The sequence below is a fragment of the Cnephaeus nilssonii genome (assembly GCF_951640355.1).
Source record: "Cnephaeus nilssonii genome assembly, chromosome: 16".
NCBI classification, from domain to species: domain Eukaryota; kingdom Metazoa; phylum Chordata; class Mammalia; order Chiroptera; family Vespertilionidae; genus Cnephaeus; species Cnephaeus nilssonii.
The window spans coordinates 41,879,552-41,906,468 of NC_137087.1; the positions used below are offsets into that span (position 1 = coordinate 41,879,552).

Here is a 26,917-nt window from a genome sequence, read left to right on the forward strand (position 1 = left end):
AATATCCAAATGGCCCTTGGCTGAAAGAAAAAAGATTCCCCACCCCTGCTGTAGACTCATACACTGACTGGCTAGATTATTATGATCTCTGCATAATAATCTGGCCACTCAGTGTATTTGTATCTCAAATGGGTACCAGAAGTATTCTAGACTTTTGCTGGAGATCAACCACCTATTTGCCCTGAGCTTTCTATCAGCCAGTGCAAAGGGGAAAACTGATCAGGTGCACACTTTATAGTATCTTTGATATCAAATAAATGAGGTACTCAAGAGAAGTACACTGAGTGGCCAGATTATTATGCGTTCAGAGATCATAATAATCTGGCCACTCAGTGTACATTGGCATGTGAATAGCCTGCCCTGAGGCTCCTGTCCTTCATTTCTGTCAAAGGCCTGAAATCCTAACTTTTTCCCTTTACTCCTCTTGACCATTTGGTGGGTTTCTTGAATTTGGACAGGCAATCACCATCACAGCCCCTTTCTCCTGTACTTGCAAGGAGATGAAGTAAACATCTTGAAAGGTTTTCCTCCTCTTATATAAAATTCACAAGACCTTAGTGGGTCCCTGGCTTACTCTTGGGATCTTTGAACTTGGGCTATAGGGAAATAACTTTCTTCCTCTTTCTTGGTTGCAGGTTGGTTCATTCCAGCTCTTTGTTGAAGGCTATAAAGATGCAGACTACTGGCTACGGCGTTTTGAAGCAGAACCTCTCCCTGAGAACACTAACCGGCAACTATTGCTGCAGTTTGAACGGTTGGTGGTGCTGGATTACATCATCCGCAACACTGGTGAGCAGTGTAGTGGTCCTCTGCTCTGTGCCAGACTGATGAGGCATAGGAGGAGGCCTGGAGCCCTAGTAATTTTTATAGCAGCTAGACCTATCACAGGACAGTTTTGTCTTTAAGTACCTCATATAAGTGGATTCTTACAGTATTTGTCATTTTGTGACTTGCTTATTTCATCTATATATATAAAAGCCTAAGTGACCTTTACGACTGAAAGACCAGAATGACGGTTGACCAGTCGCTATGACGTGCACTGACCATCAGGGGACAGACACTCAATGCAGGAGCTGCCCCCTGGTGGTCAGTGTGCTCCCACAGCCAACCTCCTGTGGACCCTCCCCCCGCTGGCCGGCCAACCTCCCATGGTCTTTCCCGCCCCAGGCCCTGATCAGGGGGTGGCATGCCAACCTCCTGTGGTCACTCCCCCCGGCCGGCCAGCCCCCCAATAGGCCTCGATCACCGGCCAGGCTAAGGGAACCCATCCATGCACGAATTCATCACTGGGCCTCTAGTTTAGTATAATATCCTTAGGTTCATTCATGTTGTGGCTAAATAGTCCATTGTATGTGTATATACCACATTTTGCTTCTCTGTGGTATATTTTAGCTATTATAAATAATGCTGCTGTCAACATGGATGTACAAATATCTCTTTGAGATACTGCTTTCAATTCTTTGAGTATATACCAAGAAGTAGAATTGCTGGATCATATGGTAATTCTGTCTTTAATCTTTGAGAAATCACTGTACTGTTTTCCATAGTGGCTATACCATTTTACATTCCATTTTTCCACATCCTGGTCCATTTGTTATTTTCTGTTCTTGTTGTTTGTTTTTTATAGTAGCCATCCTAATGAGTGTGAGGGGGTATCTCATTGTAATTTTGATTTGCATTTCCCAAATCATTAGTTATGTTGAACATATTTTCAAGTGCTTTTTGGCCATTTGTATATCTTGTTTGGAGAAAAGTATATTCAAGCCCATCTTTCAGTCAGGTTGTTTTATTATTGTTGAGTTGTAGGAATTCTGGATATTCATCCCTTATCATATACATAATTTGCAAATACTTTTTTTCTATTCTGTGGGTTGCTTTTTTACTGTGTTGATAGTGTCTTTTGATGCAATTTTTAAATTTTCATGAAGTCCAACTTGTTTATTTTTTGTTGTTGTTGTCTGTGTCTTTGGTATTATATCTAAGAAATAATTGCCAAATCAAATATCTTGAAGCATTTTGCCCTTTGCTTTCTTTTAAGAATTTTATAGTTTTAGGTCTTGGATCCATTTTGAGTTAATTTTTGTATATAGTGTTAGGGAGGGTCCCATCTCATTTGTTGAAATGACTATCTTTCCCCCATTGAATGGTCTTGCCATCTTTATCAAAGGTCATTTGATCATATATATGCAAAGGTTTAATTCTGGACTCTATTCCATTGGTTTATACTATGTCTGTCTTTACACTGTGTTCAGTACCATACTGTTTGTAGCAAGTTTTGAAGTCAGGAAGTATGAGTCCTCTAGCTTTGTTCTTTTTCTAGATTGCTTTGGCTATTCACAGTCTCTGGATATTCCATATGAATTTTAGGATGGGTTTTTCTATTTTTGAAAAAAAAAAGTGTTGGGATTTTGATAGGAATTGCATTCAAGCTATGGATTGTTTCAGGTATTAGTGACATCTTAATAACATTTTCTTCCTGTCTATGAACATGGGATATCTTTCCACTTACTATGTCTTCTATAATTTATTTCAGAATTGTTTTGTAGGATTTTTTTTTTTAATCCTTACCAGAGGGTATTTTTCCTATTGATTTCCAGAGAGATTGGAAGAGGAACAGAGAGAAATAGAGAAGAGAGAGAGAGACAGAGAGAGAGAGAAACATCCATGTGAGAGCGACACATCGACTGGTTGCCTCCTGCATGTACCTGACCAGGGCCAGGGATTGAACCTGCAACCCAGGTACATGCCCTTCACTAGGAATTGAACCCACGACCTTTCGATGCATGGGCTGATGCTCCAACCACTGAGCAGCATTGTCCAGGACAATGTTTGGTAGTTTTCATTAACTTCTTTGGTTAAGTTAATCCCTAAGTATTTTTTTCTTTTTGATGCTATTATAAATGGAGGGTTATTATTATTATTATTTTCACTGTTAGTGTATAGAAATGCAGCTGGTGTGTTGACTTTGTATCCTGATACTTTGCTGAATTTGTCAATTTTAACAGTTTTTGTGAAATCTTTAAGGTTTCTACATACATGATTATATCACGTGCAAACAGATAATTTTACTTTTTTCTTTCTGATTTAGATGACTTTTTCTTTTTCTTGCATAATTGTTCTGGTCTTCCAGTAGTATGTTGAATGAAAGTTGTGTGAGTGAGCATCCATGTCTTGTTCTAAATATTAGAGGGAAAGCTTTTGGTCTTTCACATTGAGCATGTTTGCTATGGGTTTTTCACTTTTATTATATGGAGGGAGTTTCCTTTTATTCCTAGTTTGTTGAGTGTTTTTAGATATTGAATGGATATTGAATAATGTCTAATGCTTTTTCTGTAGCAATTGAAATCATCAATCTGTTAATGTGATATTTACATTGATCCATTTTCATTGGTTGAACCATCCTTACATTCCAGTAATAAATATTACTTATGGTGTATAATCCTGTAATATGCTGCTAAATTCAGTTTGCTAGTATTTTCTTGAGGATTTTTTTTTTTTTAATCCTCACCCGAGGGAATGTTTTTATTGATTTTAGGGAGAGAGGAAGGGAGAGAGAGAGCGAGAGAGAGAAATATTGATGTGAGGGAGAAACATCGCTTGGTTGCCTTCCATACACACCCTAATCGGTGATCAAACCACAACTTAGGTATGTTAGGTATGTGCCCTGACTAGGAATCAAACCTGCAACCTTCTGGTGTATGGGACAACACTATCAACTGAGCCACCCAGCCAGGGCTGTTGAGGATCTTTGCATAAATATTCATAAGGGATATTGGTTTGTAGTTTCCTTGTTGTGTCTTTGTCAGACTTGGGTTCCAGAGTAATGCTGGCCTCATAGAATGAGTTATGGAATGTCCCCTCCTCTTCAATTTTTCAGAAATGTTTGAGGAGGGTTGGGGTTAGTTCTTTAAATGTTTGGTAGAATTCACCAGTGAAGCCATCAGGTCCAGGGCTATTATTTGTTGATAGATTTTTGATTACTGATTCAATTTTCTTACTAGTAATAGGTCCACTCAGATTTTCTATTTCTTTTTGGTTTAGTTTTGGTAGGTTTTATGTTTCTAAGAATTTGTTGATTTCATCTAGGTTATTCAGTTTGTTAGCATAAACTGCTCACAGTACTCGCATCATTTTTTTTTTATTTCTGTAGACTCAGTAGTAATGTCCTTACTTTAATTTCTGATTTTAGTAATTTGAATATTCTTTTTCTCCCCCTTAATCTTTATAGCTAAAAGTTGGTCAATTTTATTTATCTGGTGAGACAACTGTTATATTTTAATTTTAGAGCATTTAGTTAATTTATAATGTCTGTGTAGATATGTTTAGATTTTAATCTACAATCTTATTATTTGCTTTCTATGTTTTTCTACCTATCTTCTTTTATTCTCCCTTTCTCTCTATGCTATTTTTTCCTTTTCCTTTCTTACTTTCTTTTAAATTCTTTTATTATCATTTTATTTCTCCTCTCTTTTAGCTTAGAAGTTGTATATGCTTTGTCTTTTCTTTTTTTAAATATATTTTATTGAATTTTTACAGAGAGGAAGAGAGAGGGATAGAGAGTTAGAAACATCGATGAGAGAGAAACATCGATCAGCTGCCTCTTGCACACCCCCTACTGGGGATGTGCCTGCAACCAAGGTACATGCCCTTGACCGGAATCGAACCTGGGACCCTTGAGTCCGCAGGCCGACGCTCTATCCACTGAGCCAAACCGGTTTCGGCTGTCTTTTCTTTTTGGTGGTTACCATGTGAATCCTTAATTTTCCAAATCTAATATTAATTGGTACTTTTACTATTTTCTTGGACAATGCAAAGATCTTAGAACCCATTAGCTCCATTTATCCATCTCCAGACTTTTATACTATTATTGTCATGTGTTTTAATTATATATGTACTAGAGGCCCAGTACACGAAATTTGTGCAATGGGGTGGGAGTGGGGTCCCTCAGTCCAGCCTGTGCCCTCTCGCAGTCTGGGACCCCTCGCTCCTTACCGCCTGCCTGCTCACTGCTCCTTACCACTAGGCTTGCTGCTCTTTAGCAGAGGCGGGAGAGGCTCCCACCACCGCCACTGCGCTCACCAGCTGTGAGCCTGGCTTCTGGCTGAGCGGCACTCCCCCTGTGGGAGCGCCCTGACCACCAGGGGTCAGCTCCTGTGCTGAGCATCTGCCCCTTTGTGGTCAGTGCACATCATAGCAACTGGCTGTTCTGGTCATTCAGCCATAAGGTTTGCTTAGGCTTTTATTATATAGTCTAGAGGCCCGGTGCACGAAATTTATGCACTCGGGAGGGGGTCCCTCAGCCCAGCCTGTGCCCTCTCGCAGTCCAGGAGCGGGATGTCTGACTGATGGCTTAGGCCCACTCCCTACCGAAGCCGTCAGCCGGACATCCTTAGCGCTGCTACAGAGGCGGGAGAAGCTCCCTCTACTGCCGCTGAGCTCGCCAGCCTTGAGCGTGGCTTCTGGATGAGCGGAGCTCCCCCGTGGGAGTGCACTGACCAACAGGGGGCAGCTCCTGCATTGAGTGTCTGCCCTCTGGTGGTAAGTGCGCATCATAGCGACTGGTCATTTCACCGTTCGGTCGATTTGCATATTAGCCTTTAATTATATAGGATAGATATGTATACATGCATATATAAACACATTTATATAAAACTCTAAGACAATACTATTGTCATTAATAATGATTATGGAGACTTTTGAACATTCACAAATAAGCAGCATAATGAACCAGTCATCCCACCTCTTAGCCTCTTCCCAAATCAGCAGGTACTCTATAGGAAAAGAAGTCACAAATGCTGGACATCCTCTCTAGATTTCTTGATACTTTAACTGTTAATGATCTTATTAAAATCTCCAAAGCCTTTAGGAGATTTTAAAATATATTACTTTGTAGTTGTTCTCAGTAGAGTGATTGGCCAAGTGTCCAGAATAACTAGTCCACCATGAAAATGAAAGTTGCCCCAGTTTTCTGTGGGATTCTTTTTGCTAACTTTATATTTCTTTTGATAGATCGTGGCAACGACAACTGGCTGATTAAATATGACTGTCCAATGGATAGTTCTAGCTCTCGGGTAAGAGGTTCATTTACATCTTAAAGAAGAGGAGGAAGTGGAGTATATACATTCAAAAGAATGGGGGAGTAGCACATATATTTAAAATTGATAGGTTAATGTTTGGTAGAGTTTTCCTCTATCTGTTTTTTAAGGAATATGCTACTAAATAATGTTAATGGGAATAAAATAAAGAAAAGTTCACATAAATGTGGGACATACTTTATGCCTTTCTTAGAGATTCACTTTGCATAGTAGCATAGTGAAGGTCTGAGAAGTTGTGCATTAAATGAACCTGTTTGAGTGATTTCTAAACTTTTGTGACCATGGAGCACATTTTTCACAACAGACCACACTTCCAAAGAACATCAGTTTAGAGAAAGCTGCTTAGCTTGCTTTCTTTAAAAAAAAAAAAAAAGTGTGTGTGTGTGTATATATATATATATATATATATATTGTTTGATTTCAGAGAGGAAGAAAAAGAGAGAGAGAGAGAAACATCAATGATAAGAGAGAATCATTGATTGGAGGCCTCCTGCATGCCCCCTACTAGGAATCAAGCCCACAACACAGGCTGGCCCTTGACTAGAATCGAACCTGGGACCCTTCAGCCTGTAGGCCAATGCTCTATCCACTGAGCCTAACCAGGGTGCTGCTTAGCTTTCTTTGCTCTCATTTTTTCCCTGGTTCACCACATTTGTCTATCCTGTTCAGCCTGCACATTTAAAAAAAATTAATGTGATGGCTACCGAGACAAGGAGAGAGTGAGGTTGGTTTTTATTCCTCATGTGGTTTTTTACCCCCTTCCAGCTTTTATTGAGAATAACAACAGATAGCTTTGTGTAAGTTTAAGGTATACAATATGATGATTTTAAAATATATATATATTTTTTCATTGATTTCAGATAGGAAGGGAGAGGGAGAGAGAGATAGAAACATCAATGATGAGAGAGAATCATTGATTGCTGTCTTCTGCATGCCCCACACTGGGGATCAAGCCCACAACCCAGGCATATGCCCTGACTGGGATTCGAATTATGACCTCCTGGTTCATAGGTGGTCATTCAACCCCTGAGCCACGCCAGCAGGCTATGATGATTTGATATCCCATATAATAAAAGCCTAATATGCTAAGTGTCCGACCATTTGACCAGTTGTTATGATGGCACTGACCACCAGGGGGCAGACGCTTTGACCAGTAAGTTAGCTTGCTGCTGGGATCCAGCCAATCGAGACCGGGCAAGATGGGCCGGACACGCCCTGGAGCCCTCCCACGGTCCCTCCCCACCCTGATGGTGCACCGCACCGGTGGGGTCCCTTGGCCTGGCCTGTGGGGATTGGGCTGAAACCGGCTCTCCGACATCCCCCAAGGGGTCCCGGATTGCGAGAAGGCGTGGGCCAGGCCGAGGGACCCCACCGTTGCACAAATCCGTGCACCAGGCCTCTAGTATGTATATATTGTGAAATATTTACCACAGTAAGGTTAGTTAACACATCCTCATAGTTTTTTACTTCCATAATAGTTCTCAAATTTTGTGCATCAGAATTACCTGAAGAACTTATTAAAAATTGTACAGATTCTCCCATTATGTTGGGTAAAACTCAGGATTTCATACTTTGAATAAGGTATCCCAGGGCACCCACATTCCCTGAACCTGAAGTATGGAGCCAAGTAGATAGTCATGAGAGTGTCTGACATGAGCTGTCACAGGTAGCCTGCCCCATTCTTTTTGCATTAGCTCTTGTCCTTTTCCTTTCTATGGGTCACTGAAGCAGGGAACAGACTCCCTTGTACAAGAGCTGCTGTTATCTTTCATGGTTCTGTTATCTCACTGGAAAAATATGGTCACCACCAGTGAAGTGGCATCTGAGTCAAGGTCCACACAGAAGGACTTGAACAAACCAATATTTATTTGTTTTTCTTGTTTTCGTATCCTCAGGAATCTCATTGCCTTTCCCTAGGAGGAATGGCTTATAGTTATCTTTTCTTATTGTCATTTCCTTTCTTACCAATGACTGTGGGAACTCCTGGGGAAGTGCACCTTTCCTAAGGTGAGAAAGGGACTCTGAGAACCTTGAGTCAGAGGTGTCATAAATGTTCAGAAAACAATGTGAAAACAAGTTCAGAGGTTGACTAAGGATTGGTTCCTGAGGAGGATGAGAGAGGATGCTTTGCTACTACTTTAAAGGGCCTGAGGCACATGGGACCCTCAGTATTTAGTGTTTCCTTGCTGTTTAGGACACAGACTGGGTGGTGGTGAAGGAGCCTGTTATCAAGGTGGCTGCCATTGACAATGGGCTGGCTTTCCCCCTGAAGCATCCTGACTCCTGGAGGGCATGTAAGTCTCAAGAGAACTGTGTGATCTGGCTCATCTTTTGCTAGGTCACAGTTTCTTGCCTGTGCAAGGTAGATAAATACATGTATTATAGGATTGTTCTAAAAATTAATGAAATAATGCAGCTCATGCACTTTAGTGCAATGGTTGGCACATGGCAATGACTCCATAATGTAAGCTAGTATTACAATTTTTACCTATATTATTCCCATTAGAAGCATAGAGTTGAGTTTTCTCCTCTCTGCTCTGTATTTTTCTCATTCTTTCTGAGAACTATCTTTTTAAAAATGTATTCTATGAAAAAAACACACAAAAAAAAGCAAAAGTATATTCTATTTGTGTTTAAATATAAGCTGTTTTCAGTGCTCTGTCTTCCTTGTTACATCCTGGAAGCCAGCTCTTCCTGCCCTGTTATAACTGAGAAACTTTTAGAAAGAGGAAGAGATATAGGTAGGGGTCACTAGCCCCTTTCAGCACTAGTCTTTTCAGAAGGAGTATCTCAGTGTCTCAGGGGCAAGTCATTGGTTCTACACAGGCTTGCATCTTGGAAGGCCATGCACTAGTAGTAATATCTGGGAAAGAGCACAAGCTCTGGGATTAGGCAGACCTGGGTTTGAATGCTAGTTCTTTCACCTACTATGTAACCGGTAGGGTTCACAGCTCTTGTAACTCTTCTGTTTATATCAAGGAAGAGGGTGGAGAACATAGATGGGCAGGGATTTTTTTTCAATACCAAATTTGCTTTTGATCTTTCTTCTTTTCAGATCCTTTTTACTGGGCCTGGTTGCCCCAAGCAAAAGTCCCATTCTCTCAGGAGATCAAAGATCTGATTCTTCCAAAGATATCGGACCCTAACTTCGTCAAGGACTTGGAGGAGGACCTATATGAACTCTTCAAGGTTAGACCTGGAAATGTCAGCCTTATAACCATATAGAAGAAGACATTCTTAAAGGTTTTTGTAATTGGTCCTACTACAAGTCAAGAGAGCATGGCTAGCGCCCTTCTGACTTATGTTAGCCAGTGAAGAGTGAGATTCCCACATGTGGATAGCAGGATCTAGTTTGGATTAGTATGAAAAAAATCGGCAGCTGCGATGAACCACACCGGTGTGTAGCGTGTGTGTCCTGTGGCTTCAGTGTATTTGCAGAGCTCTCACTTTCAAATGCAGCACTGGAGTCTCGAGTTCTTTAGAGTTAATGAGATGCAGGACAAGATACTTACTTGTTCTGTTTCCCCAGCTGTGAAGCAGGGAGTTCTTGGGGTGGTAGTTAACTTCACTAAACCTCACAAGCCTTGCTGTAGGTTTTCTTTACTAGCAAGTTTCTAATTGGGTAGGAAAATGGGTTCTTCTGAGTAATTCATTCAGGTTCCACCTACTTCTGCCGTTCTTTTGCAGAAAGATCCTGGTTTCGACAGGGGCCAGTTCCATAAGCAGATTGCTGTCATGCGGGGACAGGTAAGCCTGGGACATCTGGTGTCAACCCTGGGATCTCTGGGAGGGTTATAAGTTGATGTTGAGTAAATATGTAAAGATTGCATTCTATACTTTTTTCAGTGTGTCATACATATTTGTGACTCTGCATGTACACATGAGAGAAAGGTAGCCCTCCCCAGTCTCCCACCTCTTCCAGGGTACCTGGTGGTTATTGATGCGCTTATTTTGTGCTTGCTTCTGTGCTACTTGCTGGATAGTTCATTGGTAAATTTACCCACTGATCCTTGTCCACCAGTTGCACAAGGCAGACCATATACCATGGTGGTAGCCCAAGAGGCTGATTAAGAGTTAAGTCTAGAATTAGTCTGTTTTACTGCTTACATGCTCCATGGCTTTTGACAAGAGCCTCTACATCCTTGTTTATAAAATGAACAGGAATAATACTTTACAGAGTTGGCTAGAGGATTACACGAGATAATGCATATTAAATATTTAGTAAAAATAATGCCTGGCACATGGTAAGCACTCAGATATTGGCTCTGGTTATAATTTCTGTTATATCATTATTTCTTCTCTTTCCACTTCACCTTCAAAGAGAGCTAAGGAATCCCCCAGGGCAGTGGTTAGCAAACTGTGGCTCATGAGCCACATGCGGCTCTTTGGCCCCTTGAGTGTGGCTCGGCGTTAGAACCACTTCTTCAAAATAGACTCGCCCAGGCCGAAAACCGACTTCTGCGCATGGGCCACGAAGTTTCAATCGCACTGTACGTGCGCGCCCGCATGTGGTATTTTGTGGAAGAGCCACACTCAAGGGGCCAAAGAGCCGCATGTGGCTCTCGAGCTGCGGTTTGCCGACCACTGCCCCAGGGCATTATTTTTTTAATAGATTTTTATTGATTTCAGAGAGGAAGGGAGAGTAGAGATATAAACATCAATGATGAGAAAGAATCATGGATCGGCTGCCTCCTGCACACCCCACACTGGGCACCGAGCCTGCAACCCAGGCATATGCCCTGACCAGGAATCGAACTGTGACCTGGTTCATAGGTTGACACTCAACCACTGAGCCACGCTGGCCGGGAAATTGTTTGTTTATTATCCCTTAAATTATTAACTGATCCCATAGTCTTGGGCATTTATATAATTTTCACTTTATACACAATACGGCACTGTATTGGTTTAAACTGTTTTGTGCATGTCCACAATTGTTTTCTGAGTCCTAAAAATGGAAGTGCTGAGTCAGAGGGCCTGTTTACATTTAAACTTCTATTGTCCACTGGCCTTTTTGAAAGACTGTCCCATCTTCCAGCCCTACAGCTATGTCTCTGAACCCGCCCCAACTCTGAGTCACCTTCTTCTTCTGTATCTTTTTTAACTGGAAGGGCAAAATATAGGAGATATTTTTTGTAATTTTCATTTTTAAAATGACTAGAGAACTTTCCATTTTCTATATATTGCCCACTTACAGTCCTACTCTTTTTTGGGGGGGGGGGGAGGGAGGCTCATCCAGGATAGTCCTACTCTTATAAGTAGATTATTTGTATAGTTTTCCATTAGCATGTTTATTTTTTTTATTGATTTATAGGAGCATTCTGTCTGCCAGTCTCCCTTTAAAGGCAGACCTGGATGCCTATGCCTTTTCTTAATTTATCTCATTTTTCCCTCTGCAGATCCTAAATCTGACTCAGGCCTTGAAAGACAACAAGAGTCCCCTGCACCTGGTCCAGATGCCACCTGTGATTGTTGAGACAGCTCGTTCCCACCAGCGGTCTGCTAGCGAGTCCTACACACAGAGCTTTCAGAGTCGGAAACCCTTCTTTTCGTGGTGGTAGCCCAAGAGGCAGACAAGAGTACGTTGTCTGAGACTTGGGCTAGGAGGAAACTTGGGGAGTGGGTTGCAGGAAAAGCCTGAGAAGCCGGTAGAAAGCAGTGCCTGTGAGAGCCCTCCCTCTCTGCTCACCATCCCCCTCAGGGCTTTCCCAGGCACAGGGAGAAGCACAAACAGAGCTAAAGCGAGTGCTGGTGGGCTCCCCTGAGTGCTGAGGAAGGCTGGAGCTCCATGGAAGGAGTCCAGATGCCCAGGAAGGAGCATCTGCCTTCCAGCATCTCCTGAGGGCAGGCTGGGAAATTCCCTTTCCTGGTGAGACCTGGGCTCTGTTGCAATTCCTCATTATATTCTGCATCAGAAACAAACAAATAACAAAAATTTAAATTATTAGCAAAACGCAGGCAGAATCCCAGATTCTTTCAGAAACCTCAAATCCAGACCTAGATTTGCATGGACCCAGACATTCAGGTGCCTCACTCTCATGGACCAAGGCAGCTGGGTTACTCGCAGTCCTGGGGCAGACAGAAGCCGCACCTTTCCTTTGAGATTTTGCCAAGTCTTCTCTTTCTCCTCCCACCAGTGCAGTAGGCTGTCTAAAAGCCTCCAAATGGAATTTGCGTGGCAGGGGTACTTTTGCTCTAGACCTCCTAGCAGCTCTGTATATGATCCTATAGATCAACTCTGCTCTCTGCTCTGCTAGGGATCCAACCTCTCAAGTGCAGGCCTGCAACCTGCCCATCACTCAGATAAAGGCAGGAGGGAGGACGTGGACTCCCCAGCATGTACAAGTGATCCATGTAGCCTGAGTGTATGCGGGGAGCTGTAATTGGTCTATGGGCAAACTTATCCCTGTCTTGCTTCCTGAGTCCTTGGCCCTAGCCATGGTCCTCTCATTTGTTCCCATTATTTTAGGTATTTCTTTTCTCAGCTCTGACTAAGGGGTTCAGTTTGGATTCTGGAGTGGGTCTCAGCTCATAAGAGGACAGGATATTAGGTCCTTGGACTTCTCTTTATGCTACCACTGCTGCTTGTGTTCTGCCTCCTAATTGGTAGCTGCACTTTGCTCCCTGACTTCTTGTTCCAGGCCAGTTTTTCCATGGCTTCTTGAGAAAAGTGGGGCCAAAGGGGAGAGGCCTTCACACTGTTCCCCAGTGCCTGTCCAGCTCAGTGCGGTTCCTGCTTCCATGTCTCTCCCCTCAGCTATCCCCTTGCCAGGTGTCCAAGCCCTTTCTACACCAAAGCAAACTGGCCCCCACAACGGAGGAAAGAGGGTGCCATCTGTAACTCAGGAGCAGCCCTATGCTAAGGGACTCCCAAGTTTCTGGAACCCTGCGATTGGTCAATCAGCTGTGAAAGAAACTATCTTGAAGGTTTGAAAAACAACCAAAGAAAGGGAGCAAGGACTATGTCTTGTGCCCTTTGCTTGCCCAGCTCCTGCCATCCAGGAGACAGAGTAGAGATGTGCAGCTCTCTCATAAGCTGGGCCAGACTGCCCTTCCATCCCAGCCCCTGGAGCCAGCTTATCTTGGGCTTCCATCCAGCTGACGGGAAGAGTCTCTGGGAGCTGGGTGTGCATGCCCTGTGGACAAAGGCACAGCTCCCCTGACAATCCCCGTCAGCCAACTTGGACACTAGCCTTGGGGACCATGTTTTTGAGAATGCCTGCCCTCAGACTGCAGGAGCAATAGGGCTCCCAGAAGCTGGAAGGGGCCCAGGTGTGTTTAGCTCTCCACAGACGTCTTTGTATAAATATGTGGTAAAGGTGGGCATCAAGAGAGCCTGAGGAGTCTAATGAGGAACCTACTTGCTCCCCGCAACCAAGCAGATCTGCACATTGCCCTCATCCAGACCAGCTCTGTGGGAAGGAAACTGGGTCCAATGTAAGAGGGGGCTGGTCCAGTCCTGGCAGGTGAGAGAGTGGGAGGGGCATCCTTTCCTGGCCTCTCTGTTCTCTTTGAAACCTGTACTCAGGTTGCCTTGAATGTGGACTTTGGGAGAGCCAGGGGCCCAGAGTGCCAGCGCAGACTTCTGGATGGCACTCATGGAACGGCCCAGCCCTCTGCCAGCCATAGGCCCTGTCCCCCAGTGTCAGGGAGTAGAGGCTGGGCTGTGTGTCCTACTGCCTCTTACTGTTCTTCTAATGCACTGTAGAAATTGTATGTAATGTATTTAAATCAATGCAAATGTATGAATAACAAGTCCAATTCTGACCTTTTTTTGTCTAGTTTTCTTTGGTGGAAGGAAGACAATGTAGAATGCAATTTTAAGGACAGAGAACCCTGAGTTTCTGTGAGTTGCTAAGCCATGGCTCCTGAGTCTATTTTGCTCCAGTGGGGGAAATCCAGACCCTCATTTCCAGTCTCAGTGCTCTGAAAACCAAAATTTTTTCTTAACTTAAATTTGACACCAAAACTGACCTGAACCTACACGGAATCTATTTGTAACCGTGATGAATCCCTAAGTGTGAATATTTGTTGCAGAAATATTGTTTTGTTATGAGATACTCCCCTATTAGGGATGACACAGTATTTGCACTGACTACTTTTGCAAACTAAAAAAATTCCCAAGTCATCTAGTCACAAAGGTTTGGAAGGAATATGGACTGGTTTCTCTTCTTGGCTATGAGAGGAGAGCCCTGCTCTGCATATGCTTGGAGCACTTTGAGCCCTAGCTTCGTTAAAGTGATGGATAATCTAGCTGAGAGAATGGGTGGGCGGGGAGCTGAATGGGAATGGCATGGTATGCTTCTTTTGAGGATCACCTCAAGGGTTTTCAGGCTATGGGAACCTTGGGAAATGGAGGAGCTCAAGAATGATTGGTTCAGCTGTTGGCCCATCTCAGGATGGTTGGCCCATGGGGATGAAGAAGCCAGCTGAGGAACTGGCACCCATCACTGTGACTGCAGGCTCACTGCCCACTCTGTAGAGCTGACTGTAATAGCTTTCCCTCTAGCGCTGGCCAGGGGCCAAAATCCCTGTCCTCTCCTGTGGCTCAGGACTGCCGCAGAGATGCTTCCATCTCCGCATCTGACAGCCCCTGGAAAAGGAAGCTTTGGCACAGGGCTCCTCGGGATGGTGGTGAGAAAGCAGAGGAGGCCAGCCCTATCTTCTTCTTCCTGGGAACACACAGCCTTCCCTGCAATGAGCCCAACCCTCACCCCCCAGCTCCAGAATATCAAGATTCACACAGTGCTTGGTGCAAATGTTTTTATTTTGCCACTTAAACCACAGTTTACTTGTGTGGTCTGACAGGGACAGGGGTGTAGGACAGGCTGCTGGACCTGGGTCATGATACAGGAGGGCTAGTAGCAGAAGTGGTGAGATGCTTGGTCTGAGTGCCTGTCACTTAACTCCCAGGGGAATGTCATGCAGCCCAAGTATAGTGTTAGGTGGGGAAGGGCCAAGGCAAGAACGGTCACTGTTGCTGCTCCTGGTGAGGAATGGGTCCCACACAATTAGAGCTCAGTGGTTATCTCCAGTCCTCTTCTGAACTGAGCAGGCCAGCAGCAGCATGTGGGCTGTCTGCCTCAAGTCTCTTCCTCCTTCACCTTCCCGGGCCCTTTGGCCAAGTCCCTATGATTCCTGGGGAAGACAGTGCCATTCCCAGCCCCTTCCCTGGATCAGTGTCTGATCTGATGGAGGTAGCTTGTGGGGCCCGACTTCCTCCAATTCCGGCGGATCCTGGCACTTGTCCTCCTAGTGTTCAGATACTGATCGCTGGAAGCCATCTCTGTGGCACTGCTCTGTGGGTCAGCCAGTGGATCGCGGGGCTCTGGGATTCTGTAGGGAACAAGTGTGGGATAGGCCAACATCAACAGGAAGGGCAGAATGAGGACTAGAGATTTTGGTCATGTGAACTATTACAACACACTGGGACAAAATGAGACCAGGGCTCTGGTCTCGCCTCTGCCCGCTGAGAGCTACATGACGAGGCAAAACTTTCAGATTTCTATCAAGAGAGTAGGACTAGATCAGGGTGTGCAGCATTCAATGTTTCTCCAACTTCCTCATCCTGTACTCATGGCAGACATGGTTAATCAGTCATATGAGACTGGAGGAACCAAGTATCCTTACTGAGGCGTATTAAGTAGCGATTATTAATCAATTGGAGTTGATATGGACCTGATGATCTCAGAAGGCCTGTTCAGGTCTAATGTTCTGATTGTGGGCTCCACAGAAGGCGGTGGAGGAATGGAGCCCAGAGTGCCCATAGCAGTTGGTTAGGCCATGTGGTTCAGCTGGATCTTGGGGGCGGGGGGCGGAGGGGGTGTGAAGGGGAGGAGCCCTGTTCCTGGGCTGGCAGTGATCTAAGCAAAGAGATGGATGACTAGGGAAAGTTTGGGATAAAGTTTCTAAACAACGGTTAACCTTTGTTGCCTCTACAGTACTTTTCTATGCTATATTCTCTGTAATTCGAGAGCCAAGATATTCATCAGGCTGACTTTTGAATGTTACCTGTTCTTTAATAGATAAATAGTATTTTCCCCCCTTCCAAACACTAGTCCCTCCTAAATGGTTAAGAATCACTGTGAAATAAGGTGGCACTGATAGGATCCTGGCACCGCTTCCCATGGGAGTTCACACGGTCATGTATGACTCCAATACTAACAGCAACCTTTTAAGTGCCAACCATGTGGTAGGCACTGTGTAGACCTTACCACAACCCCAATGTAGGCACTCTGCAGTGAGGCTGGGTCAGTAGCTCCAGGCCCCACAGCCAGGAAATGGTGAATGGGCATCATTAGTGCTCTCCCTCCCTCAGCCCTCCACTCCCAGGAACCTACCTGAGCCGGCTGCAGTGATGTAGCGAGTGGCCCAGGGATTTCTGCCTCGGGGGCCTCTTTCTGCGCAGCCTCCTCAAGGCCTCCGCCACGCGGTGGTCCCCTGCACACTCCCAGATGATCTGTGCCCGTTCCTCCGCCAGCTGGTCCCCGCTGCGCTGAAACAGACTCTGGATCTGCAGCAGCTCTGCGTCCTGGAAGATGTTGGCCGCGGCCTGCTTGCGGCCCCGGGCCTCAGTGGGGGCCTGCCAAGGGAGCGGCTCGCTCACCACAGAGGCTGGGGTGCCCATCCTGGGTGCTCTGAGGAAGGAAAGCATGGAGATCAGCAGCTCAGCAGGCCCTTCCCAAACCTGGGGCTCCTGACTAATGCAAGGACTTCCGGTGTTTCTGTTCTTCAGGAGCCAAGGTAAGGTACGTCTTAACATCACACTGATTTCCCAGGGCAAATGATGTTAATAATGACAGCCAAACTTTATTATGAAGTGCTATGTGTCTGACATGTGGGAATTTAAGAGTCACAGACACCTCTGAGGTAAGAGTTGTTTGTCCCCACCTTACAGATGGAGGAGTGTGACTCAGGTTAAATGACTTCCCCACAGTCACAACGCCCCATGCAGGTGCAGAGCCAGGAGAACCAGGTCTGTCTGGCTCTAAAGTCCAGGCAGACCCCAGGATACCCAGGTCTTAATAACACCAGCAGCAGCAGTTGAAGTGTGGTGAGTCAGTGTGTTACACACCACTGTGAGAGCCATATTCACCTGGCATCGTTGAAATGTGAACACAGCAGCCCTATGAGGTAGGTACTTTCACCCTCCTCACTTCACAGACGAGGAAACTGAGGAAGAGAATGCGGATTTCTGATGGTGAGGCCCAGGCTCTACAGTACAGAAATAGAGGGGTTGTGGAGCTGGGTTGGAATCCCACTTCTGGCTGCCTCCACCACTTACTGGCTGCTGACCTCCACTCGCAGCTCCTTCCTGTGTAAATGTATCAGCTGTACTAACTAGTACCTACTTCTTAGGTTGCTGTGAGGACTGAATGAAGGTACACAAAGCATTAAGAACAGTGCTCAATGTTCTATTCTGCTTTTCCATCCATAAAATTGACAAGAGTTATCCCACCTATCTTCAAGACTCTCGGGATGAACCAAGTCCATACAGGATGAGGCAAAGGTAGGCTTACAGCTGTTCATATGGGAACTAATACAATAATAATATAAGGAAAAACTGTTTCTCGTACTCACAACTGTAAACCTACTTTTGCCCCACCCTGTATAATTTAGCAAACAGTATGAAATAGACCAATCAGATCTACCGTCCAAAGGACCACTGAGAGGGGCAGGAGAAGAAGCTACAGGGTTAGAATACTCTGTCAGGGCAGAGGCTGAAACTTACAAGAAAATTGATAAAAGTTACACTCATGTCAATGTCCTCCCACCATATCCAGGAAATGAAAATTAAATCATATTCCTCAGTTCTAGATAGTTCACATTGAATAAACAATAAAGGCATAAGAAGCTCACCCACCTTATCCTTGTTTCTGGTATAACCTGAAAAGGCCATGGTATTGGAAAACAAGGAGACAAGGAACACCAAGGACTTCGGCATTATGCAGAACTGGGTTTGAATCCCAGCTCTGCCACTTGCCTAGCTGAGACCTTAGGGAAGTTAGTCAACCTCTCTGAGCCTGTTAACTGTCAAATGGAGCCAACACCACTTCTCAGGATTGGTGTAAATGAGTCTAGTGTGGTACCAGGTGCCCAATAAGAGCTAAATAAATGTAAATGCCCCTCTTTTTGGCTTCCTTGACTTTTGTGTTGGGTCAGAAGAGTGATGTGGTAAGAGTTCTTTCCTCCAAGCAGTCTAGCCTGAGCCAGTTGAGAGCCTGCCTTGTTCCCTCTGCCCCTCAGCCCTGGGCCTAATGGGGAAGGCCTGGTTACTAAGTCAGACCTCATTCCACAGCTAGCTACAGAGACAGCTGTCAACCAGCAACCAGCTTGAAAAGGAGATAGGTAAAATGTACATGCTCACTGTAAAAAAAAAAAAAAAAAAAAAAAGAGCAAACAATAGAATCATAAATAAAAGCACTACTGGTTTCCTATCTTCAGCTCACTTGCAAAAATAATCCTTACTCTCACCTGCCTTTTGTTCTCCAGAGAATTTGAGCCATCTCTTCATCCCATTCAGACTTCCCAGATAATGACTGTCCCTTCCTTACCCTGGCCTTCCCTCTTCCTCACCTCAATGGCCACCTCCTGATTCCAGTCATTTCTACACTCCACTGTCCTAGTTTCTAGGCCTTCTATCATAAGAACTTACTCTTTTTAAAAATATATATTTTTATTAATTTCAGAGAGGAGAGGAGAGGGAGAGAGAGAGAGAAACATCATCAGCTGCCTCCTGCACACCCCACACTGGGGGTCAAGCCCGCTATCCGGGGCATGTGCCCTGACAAGGAATCAAACCATGATCACCTGATTCATAGGTCAACACTCAACCACTGAACCACACCAGCCAGTCCCCACTCTCTTTCTTCAAAAGAGCTAATAATGAAAATAAACCTACAAAAGACTTTCTAATAAATTCATAAAAATTATACTTGTTATCTGGGAAATAATCTTAAAGCCTGCCTCTCCTTAGGCACTATTATGGGAATCCAGTAAATATATGTGATAATTAAACTCCCAGCGATAGATGATATAAATATACTATGATCAGGAAACAGTCACCAAGTAACACTTACAGGCTGGTAAAGAGAAGTCAAAGCTAACTATGGAGCATTTATTCTGTATCAGACAATACGCATAATATAATTTCATCCTTAAAACAATTCAAGGGACCAGGCACTGTTCGCCTCACCCCAGTTCACAGCGAAGCAAAGGGAAGCTGAGACACAGAGATAAAGCAGGGACTCAGCCAAGGCCAGAACCTAGTCGGACTGCAGCCCAAGCTTTTAAGGCAACAGAGGTGTCTTCACAGCCATGCAGCTCAAAGCACATTTCTTCCCATTAGTCTGTGAGGAGTGCTAAGTCACAAAGGGGAAACCCCACCAGCAGCAGGGAAAGAACACTGAATATCCCACGTTGGAGGCAAGGGCGGGGTGTGGAAGTTATTTTAATCTTTTCAATAACATCAGGGCCGTTCCCTGGGTGACAGGCTGCCTCAGCTTTGAACTCGTGGCACTCTGAAGAGGAAGATCCCCAGCTTCCACAGAAGGAATCTGGAACTATAACCCAACCCAGGGCACAGAGCTCTGTCTTATGAGTTAGAGGACTGGTTTGAGCCCCAGTTCTGCCACTCAGTGGCTGAGAGGCCTCAGGGATTCTGTGGGCCTGCCTCCCTCTTTCATCTGTGAGAAGAACAGGTTGATGCTGATGGTCTCTGAAGGCTTGTACCAGTGTTGAGAGTCAATGATTCCATGACAAGGCTAGGTCTGAACGAAGAAGAGCCTACAAGCAACATGTGTGGACAGGTCGGCTAATTAGGTATCAGAAGACTCCCCAACCAGTAGCTCCCCTTCTTAATCTTCCTGGAGGTTAGTTTTGCTGCTGTGGGCTGTGGGGTTAAGGGTCTGGTAAAAGACAGAAAACTCACTGCTCTAAAGCACTCTAATGACCTAGGCTGGCTATAGCCAAGCCTGGGGCATGTCCCCTCTCAAACTCAGACAATCTCACCCTCTTCTTGAGAACTGGCAGCAGGACCAAATAGCAGCAGCTGCCTCAGGGAGGAAATGGCTTGGAGCCTGACTTCCCAGATAGTCCCAGCCACCTCTGCCAGGGCTGCAAGGCCCTACAAGGCCCTACCTCCAGCTGCCCAGTTACAGTGAGTTACAAATGCACCAATGAGAAACCATCTGGGAGAGCTTGAGCCTCTGGCCTCACCATACCTTCTAAGATCCTGTGAAGGGGAGGGGGGCACCTCCAGATTTTGAGGACCCTCACTCTTGGCTCTGCCTCTCACCCTGAGATTCAGACAGCAGAGTGAGGCTGAGAATAAAAATTGGTGGATATCAGGTAGGATTAGATTGTAAACTTGGGAAAACTGAATCACAGCACTTTTGTTATCAGAAGAAACTTTTCCTGTCTCATTCAATGTGTCCAATAGTTACTTCCCCCTCATTTCCTGGACAAGACCTGCATCCGGGAAAGTCAGTATATACTTGAACAATGGTACTTTTTAAACTGGAAAATGAAACCACAGGGCTATTAAAAGATTACAAATGAATCTTTCAGAGCTGACATAAAGAAAGATAAGCATGGATCTGTGAGCAAATGAGTAAAGACTAATTGCAAAATACTTCCATTTGATACAAACTAGGTTAAAAATGAACCCCCAAGTACATACCAAATGTTGAACATGACAAAGTTCAATTCGTTTTGAAACAGGCAGTAAAGGAACTATAGAGCTCTAACAAAGAAATATGTTTTAAAAGTGAATCACCATGTAATGATTTGTAATTTATAAATATTGCAGTCTTTGCTATGCATCAAGCTCCGTTTAGACACCTATCTATGCTCATCGTGGTCTCAGGGCCGTGGAAAATAACCATGAGAGGCAGAACACAGTTGTGTGAACTAGGCAGCAACTGGCTCGCCCCTCCAGATAACCCTGTTGGTGCTAATAATCTGCAATCGGAGGCCAAGGGTCTCTTAGAAAAAGAACTGGAGGCTCTGGCCCAAGGCCCAAGTCAACACTGTGGCCCTGGCCTACTTCCTTGGACAGACATGCCACTGGACAGCAGCCAAAATCTGTGGCTCCTCAAGTGGGAGGCCCAGTCCAAACGGCTGTGTGGGCCCCCCACACGGAAGGGCCTAGTCTCAGGGAGGCATGCCTGAGAGAAATGGACATACGTTGGCCTCCAAATCTCTGTTCCACAAGGTTTGAGAAAGGAGCTGGACCCTTCCCGCAGACCAAGTCTCAGATATGGCCTGGAAAAAAAAAAACTCCTACTAGATCTAGGAATAACTTTTCAATAGTTCAAGAACCTTGCATTCTGGCTGTGCCACTGATAACTGGGTGACCTTGGCAAGCCTCAGTTTCCCCCTGCTTCAGTTTGTTCATTGTCAAAATGGTGAGAATAAATAACCCTTAATGGGATAAGGGAGATAAAGTATGCTGAAAGTATCCATCGCAGTACATTATGAATGAATGGTATAAAGGAAAGGGCTTTTGAACCACCCATTTTCGTCATCACCACTATCATGAAACTCCATCAAAAGGGGCCTTCACTCTTGGGAGAAGAGGATGAAGGGAGAATGGAGCAATCTGCGGACTTTTAAGTCATCGCTGCTGTTGAGGCACCTTGCTCCAAGACAAGTCCAAACCAGCACTTTCAGAAGGGTAATCTCTTTAATCCTCATGACACCCTTCTGAGGGGGTACTATGGTTACACCCATTTTACAGATGAGAAAGCTAAGGCAGGAAGGTTAAGTCACAGGTAGTATGTGATAAGGCCAGGCTATGAACCCAAGAGGTCTGACCCCAGCGCTCGCTCTCCTCTCGTTGTTTTTGTTCCCACCAGAGGGTGCCAAGGTCTTCAGAGGAAAGACCCAGGAGGCTCTGAACCTTCTCGGAGCCTGCTATCTGCTTCTACCGGTTTTGGAAGGCGGTCTCCCCAGCCAGCCTCTGTGCCACCGCACTCCATGGCCCCGTGGGGAATTAGAGTGGTTACTCACCAAGCTGAAGGGCGGCGCCGACAGACCTCAAATCGGGATGGGGCAAGCCGAGATGCGCCGACCCCAACCCCAGCCGGCCTTCCGAAAGGGCGGGCGCAGCTCTGGGCTTCTGCCGCGAAGGTGCTCACCAGGACCAGGAGGCACCCCCAACAGGACAGGAGCTTGGGAGGGGGTATCCTGGCCGATATCACACGGCGACAACCCCAGCACAGGTCGGTCCCCGCGACTTAGACGTGGCGCTTCGCACACGGGCCCTCGGTGTACCTGGGGTTCAGGTCCGGCGGCACCCCAGTTCTGATGGCTCGCCCTCCCGCCCGCTCCCACCAAGAGCCGGGTCGCAGACCTACGTACCTGACTGCCGCGGCCGGCCACCTCGGTCACAACCGCGGGCCAAAGCGCTCCCGGGAACAGCCAATCCTCAGCCGAGCCTGGCGGGGAGCTCCAAAGCGAGCCTTCCAAAACCGAACGCGGCGACTCCGTGGGCCAATCAGCGGCCACAGAGGGGTGAGGGGCGTGTTCTGGCTCCTCCCCCTCCCTCCGCCGGCCTCGAAACCTAAGTGCGAAGATTCCCGGGTCCAATCAGAGACGGGGCAACAGCGAGGGGCGTGCCCGCCCAGCTCCCTGCCCTCGGCCCCCGGCCGCTCTCGCGTCTCGCTGGGAGGTGCCCCGCTTTCATTGACGTCAGTCCCCGGGAGAACGCGGTTTTGCTGGCTCTGGACCGGGGCGGGGCCGCATTCCTGCCCGGGGTTGCGGCAGCGGCGGGCCCTGCAGTGTACACGTGACAGGTGCCCCCTCCCCTGGGCCCAAGGCCTGTGCGCACCGCGCCGGTTCCCTGCAGCTTGCGGCCCTCAGCAAACAGACCTGCAGCTCCTAATGCTCGCCTCCCCAGTACTTACGTTCTGGTTCCAGCTTTGGGGGACAGAAATGGACAGTAAGTGCGGTGGTCGGACCGTGGGCTTCAAAGCCAGAATGTCTTGATACGAACCTTGGATTGGCTGTGCAAACTTGGGCCAGTTACCTAACTGAGACAGTATTTTAAAAGGTTAATTCATTCGACCGTGGTCCACAAGGATCCACCCTGTCCGAGTTTCTTGATAGGCAGTGAACTGGACACACCCATAAGCCCCTCTCCTGGGGTAATTTACAGTTTAGTAAGAAAGGCGGGTATTAAAAATCCTAAACCATTCAGTTGTTATTACAATTAAGCTGAGATACAAAGTTGGTCACATGAAGAGGGACTGGGGAAAGTGTTTAAGGAAGAGAGAATAGCATGTGCTAAGGTCAGCAGGTAGTCTGACTAAGGAAGACTTGAAATGAGGCCTGGAGTAAGGCTAGCAAGGGAGAGAGGTGAGGAAGCAGAAGGCAGAGGCAAGCAGTGACGTTTCCATTTCTTCTTCTGAAGATCCTCTAAGCCTAAGGGGAATAGCATTATGTGTATTTATTTCAGAGACATTTAATAGCACTTACAATGTGCAAATAATGCCAGTCAGCATTTTACAAATACCAGCTCATTTCATCCTCATGACAGATTTGTGTTCTTAGAAGGTCACTTTGGTTACAGCTTGGAACTTGGACTGGAGGAGGCAGGAGCAGATGCAGGGTATCCAGGATGGTCTTGATAAACGTTTGTTTGCTTCCTTGGAAGATGAGGGGTTGTTTGTGCACTGGTTCAAAATGGTCAGGAATAGGCAGCTAGGTCTTCCTGACTTCTTTTTCTCTACAGAGCTGACCTTCGTAGTCATTGTATTTCTCTTCTGTAAACGTTCTGAGGGGGGAAGAGTAAGAGACTGCACAAAAGGATTTGTGGGTCCCTTTTTGCAAGGTGGAAGGGACGTTCGGGAGCTGTTCTTCCTCATCCCTCAGACTCTACTTCTTTCTGTCCTGCACAAAACATCAGCAAGTGCTTTGCTGTAGTTAAAAGGGTTTGGACAGTGGTTTCTCTTTGCTTTTCCTGAAGCCCTGGGGAAATATTGAAAAGAGCAAAGAAATCAGCAATGTTCTCCAGTAGAAAGTAGTGCTGTGAAGCCTATCAGCCAACTGCTTGGCTAAGGAGGGGACTGTGCAGACTGGAAACTGGGAGGCTGGGCTTCTGAACCAGGGACTCCTCTAGCCCGTTCTAAGCAATAGAACGGCCACATTCTTGGCATGTCAGTGCTTGGAGAACCTAGGAATTCTGAGGTCGTGAGCTCAGATGAGCATACCAGCGTAGGTATTGGGAACTTGTGGCTTCTGGGTCATATGTGACTAAGGCTGGGTGGAGAATGTCTCCAAACATTTTTTGCAGGCATGTGACCATGTACTTACCACACAATGGAACCATTTCTTTTGATTCAGTATTTCTGATGAGAAGATGGGGCACTTCCACAGTTGTGTGGGCCACGCAGAAGAGGGTGATCTGGGACCCCCCCCCCCCAACAGGGACCTATTTAGAGAAGGTCACCTCTGGGGATAGAGCCCTGGAGTACTTCAAGCCAAGATGGTTTTACCACGAATGGGTTAAGGTCTTTTTCTGGGGAGTACAGAGGGAACTTTCACACTCAGCTGAAAAGCAACAGTGTGACTTTTGAGTCAGCTCTGTGTTTTGTTTTGTTTTTGATAAATGATCCTGGTCATTCTAAACTCTTTTTTTTAAGTGCCCTTCTGCTTAGGACATTACGCACAGCAACTTACAGCCCTCTTTTCTGAACTTAAAACCGGAACAGGCCAAAAACAGCCACGTTCTGCAGGCAAAGGTTATATTATTGAAACACTAAAAACAAACAAACAAAAATAACAAGCAAGCAAACAAAATACCATTCGTGTACATTAGAATTAAAGGTCAGTATTGTATTAGTCAGTTTGGGCTGCCATAACAAAATACCACAGACTGTGTGGCTCAGCAACAAAAATTTATTTCTCACAGTTCCAGAGGCTGGGAAGACCAAGACCAAGGTGCCAACCCATTGGGTTTCTGGTGAGAGTTCTCTTCCCGGCTCGCAGATGGCCACATGCTCACTGTGTCCTCACATGGCGGAGAGAGAGCTCTCAGGCGTCTCTCTTATAAGGACACGAATCCTATCAGGTCAGGCCTCCACTCTGTGAACATTCTCATTTATCCTTACTTTCTTTTTAAAAAAATATATTTTATTGATTTTTTACAGAGAGGAAGAGAGAGGGAGAGAGAGTTAGAAACATCGATGAGAGAGAACCATCGATCAGCCGCCTCCTGCATACTCCCCACTGGGGATGTGCCCGCAACCAAGGTACATGCCCTTGACCAGTATCATACCTGGGATCCTTGAGTCCACAGGCCGACGCTCTATCCACTGAGCCAAACTGGTTAGGGCCTTACCCAAATACAGACACTCTGGAAGTGAGAGCTTCAACCTATGGATTGTGGGGAAATATAATTCAATTCATAGCAAGTATAAACTCATGGTTTTTAATATATAGGTAAGCAGTAGATATAAAAATAAATCTAGCTAGAAATATATGTATGTTTGTATGTGCAAATGTATTCATGTCTATGTATACACAAGAACACACAGCCATACACATTTCCAGTTGTGTCTGCTGAGAGGGCCCAGAAGCAGTGGCACTTCAAAAGGCGTAGCACATTTAGCGCCCAGATACTGATTTCTCAGAGCCATTCTCCACAGAAGGAACCATGGCTCCTTGGAGAAATAATCGACTCTCCACTGGGGTTGAGGAAGTTCAAGAAGTTCCTAGAACATTTTGTGCTGGAGAGTAGGGAAGTACCCAAAGAATGATGGAGATGTGTCAAAGACAGTGTCAAAGTTTATTAGGACTCCCATTACTCAACTGCAGAGCATCAAAATAAAATATGACAATAACGTGTTACCACCCAATGAGTAGATTAAGAATACTAAGTCAATAGTAATATAAATAAATGAATAAATAAGTAAATAGAGGAGATAAGAAAGGCCTTCCTGCTGGTGGAATGCCAACTAATAAATGTAGAAGAAGTGAGGCAGTTAGGAAACCATTAGTAACTACTAAAACAGCTTTGTGGCCATTATAAAAACAGGAACTGTGGCATTTTGCATATTTTTTCCTCTGTTATGTATACATGGCATTTTTGTACATATTAAACATTATTTTCTTTTTCTCTCTCTTACCCTTTTCGTTTTATGTGTAAGTTGTTGGAAGTTCATGTTTCAATTTAGTTTTTAGGTAACAGTATAGCCCATCTGAGAAGTATTTAACAATGAGTGTTGGGACTGTGTATCTCCTCACTTTGGAGAGAGGGTGAGAACTTCTTTACTTGTAAGAAAGATAGCTGTAACTCATTAGGTGGAAATGTGGAGTTGTTTCATTGTTGTATGGAAGCCTAAATGTACCTAGAAGGTTGCATATGGAAGTCGAGTCTCCAAAGGGGTGGACTGTGCCATTATCTCTTGGATACTGCCTGCACTGGAGCAGTCCTATAAATATTTCTCCTTTTCCAGCTGGCGCACTGCTCAGCTTTGACAGTAGAGGGAGCTGGTAAAGCACTCTGGGAGGAAAGAGTTTCTCCCTTTGGTTCTGTGCTTCTCTCACCAGGCTCCTTCAGCTGGCTTCTCCAGTGCCCACTCCTGGAGCACATGTGGCTCGTCAGGTGCCAGGCTCCTGCCGCGTGGGCAGCTTCTTCAGCACCCACGTTCTGTAGCTCATGGCAGCAGCAATACACAGTGGCTAGCAGCTTCCCTGGGCACCCCCTTGGGTGTCCTTGCACTAACCTTTGAGGTATAAGGACACGAATCCTATCAGGTCAGGACTCCACTCTATGGACACTCTCATTTATCCTTACTTATTTTTTAACCCAAATACAGACA

At 45.5% G+C, this 26,917-nt stretch overlaps 2 protein-coding genes across 4 annotated transcripts in view; one reads left to right on the plus strand and one right to left on the minus strand.

The window, feature by feature from the left end:
• PI4K2A (phosphatidylinositol 4-kinase type 2 alpha) overlaps nucleotides 1-13,861 on the plus strand; it is a 29,541-nt gene extending 15,680 nt beyond the window's left edge. The window contains exons 4-9 of the mRNA XM_079793344.1: nucleotides 636-789; nucleotides 6,010-6,071; nucleotides 8,290-8,389; nucleotides 9,151-9,284; nucleotides 9,783-9,842; nucleotides 11,492-13,861. Of these exons, the coding sequence (XP_079649470.1) occupies nucleotides 636-789; nucleotides 6,010-6,071; nucleotides 8,290-8,389; nucleotides 9,151-9,284; nucleotides 9,783-9,842; nucleotides 11,492-11,653 (672 nt within the window). The 3' untranslated portion in view covers nucleotides 11,654-13,861. The remainder of the gene's footprint in view (nucleotides 1-635; nucleotides 790-6,009; nucleotides 6,072-8,289; nucleotides 8,390-9,150; nucleotides 9,285-9,782; nucleotides 9,843-11,491) is intronic.
• A 1,008-nt stretch (nucleotides 13,862-14,869) lies between these two features.
• Nucleotides 14,870-23,172, minus strand: AVPI1 (arginine vasopressin induced 1). 3 transcript variants are annotated; one of them, XM_079793347.1, is made up of 3 exons: nucleotides 22,104-22,445; nucleotides 16,433-16,729; nucleotides 14,870-15,428 (listed from the first exon to the last, which is right to left on the minus strand). In XM_079793347.1, the coding sequence occupies exons 2-3, from the start codon at nucleotides 16,717-16,719 to the stop codon at nucleotides 15,269-15,271; spliced, it is 447 nt and encodes a 148-aa protein (XP_079649473.1). In that variant the 5' UTR covers nucleotides 16,720-16,729; nucleotides 22,104-22,445; the 3' UTR covers nucleotides 14,870-15,268. The 3 variants fall into 3 exon arrangements, with proteins under 3 accessions (XP_079649473.1, XP_079649471.1, XP_079649472.1); XM_079793346.1 differs by lacking the exon at nucleotides 22,104-22,445 and adding an exon at nucleotides 22,455-23,172 and having other exon boundaries at nucleotides 14,872-15,428; XM_079793345.1 differs by having other exon boundaries at nucleotides 16,433-22,445.
• Between the last annotated feature and the right edge of the window lie 3,745 nt (nucleotides 23,173-26,917).

Bases quoted from the DNA above. Each gene is read 5' to 3' on its own strand.
- AVPI1 (XM_079793345.1), bottom strand. From the start codon at position 16,854: ATGTTAAGACGTACCTTACCTTGGCTCCTGAAGAACAGAAACACCGGA. The intron at 15,429-16,432 runs GTAGGTTCCTGG...TGTTCCCTACAG, and splicing joins CATCACTGCAGCCGGCTCAG to AATCCCAGAGCCCCGCGATC.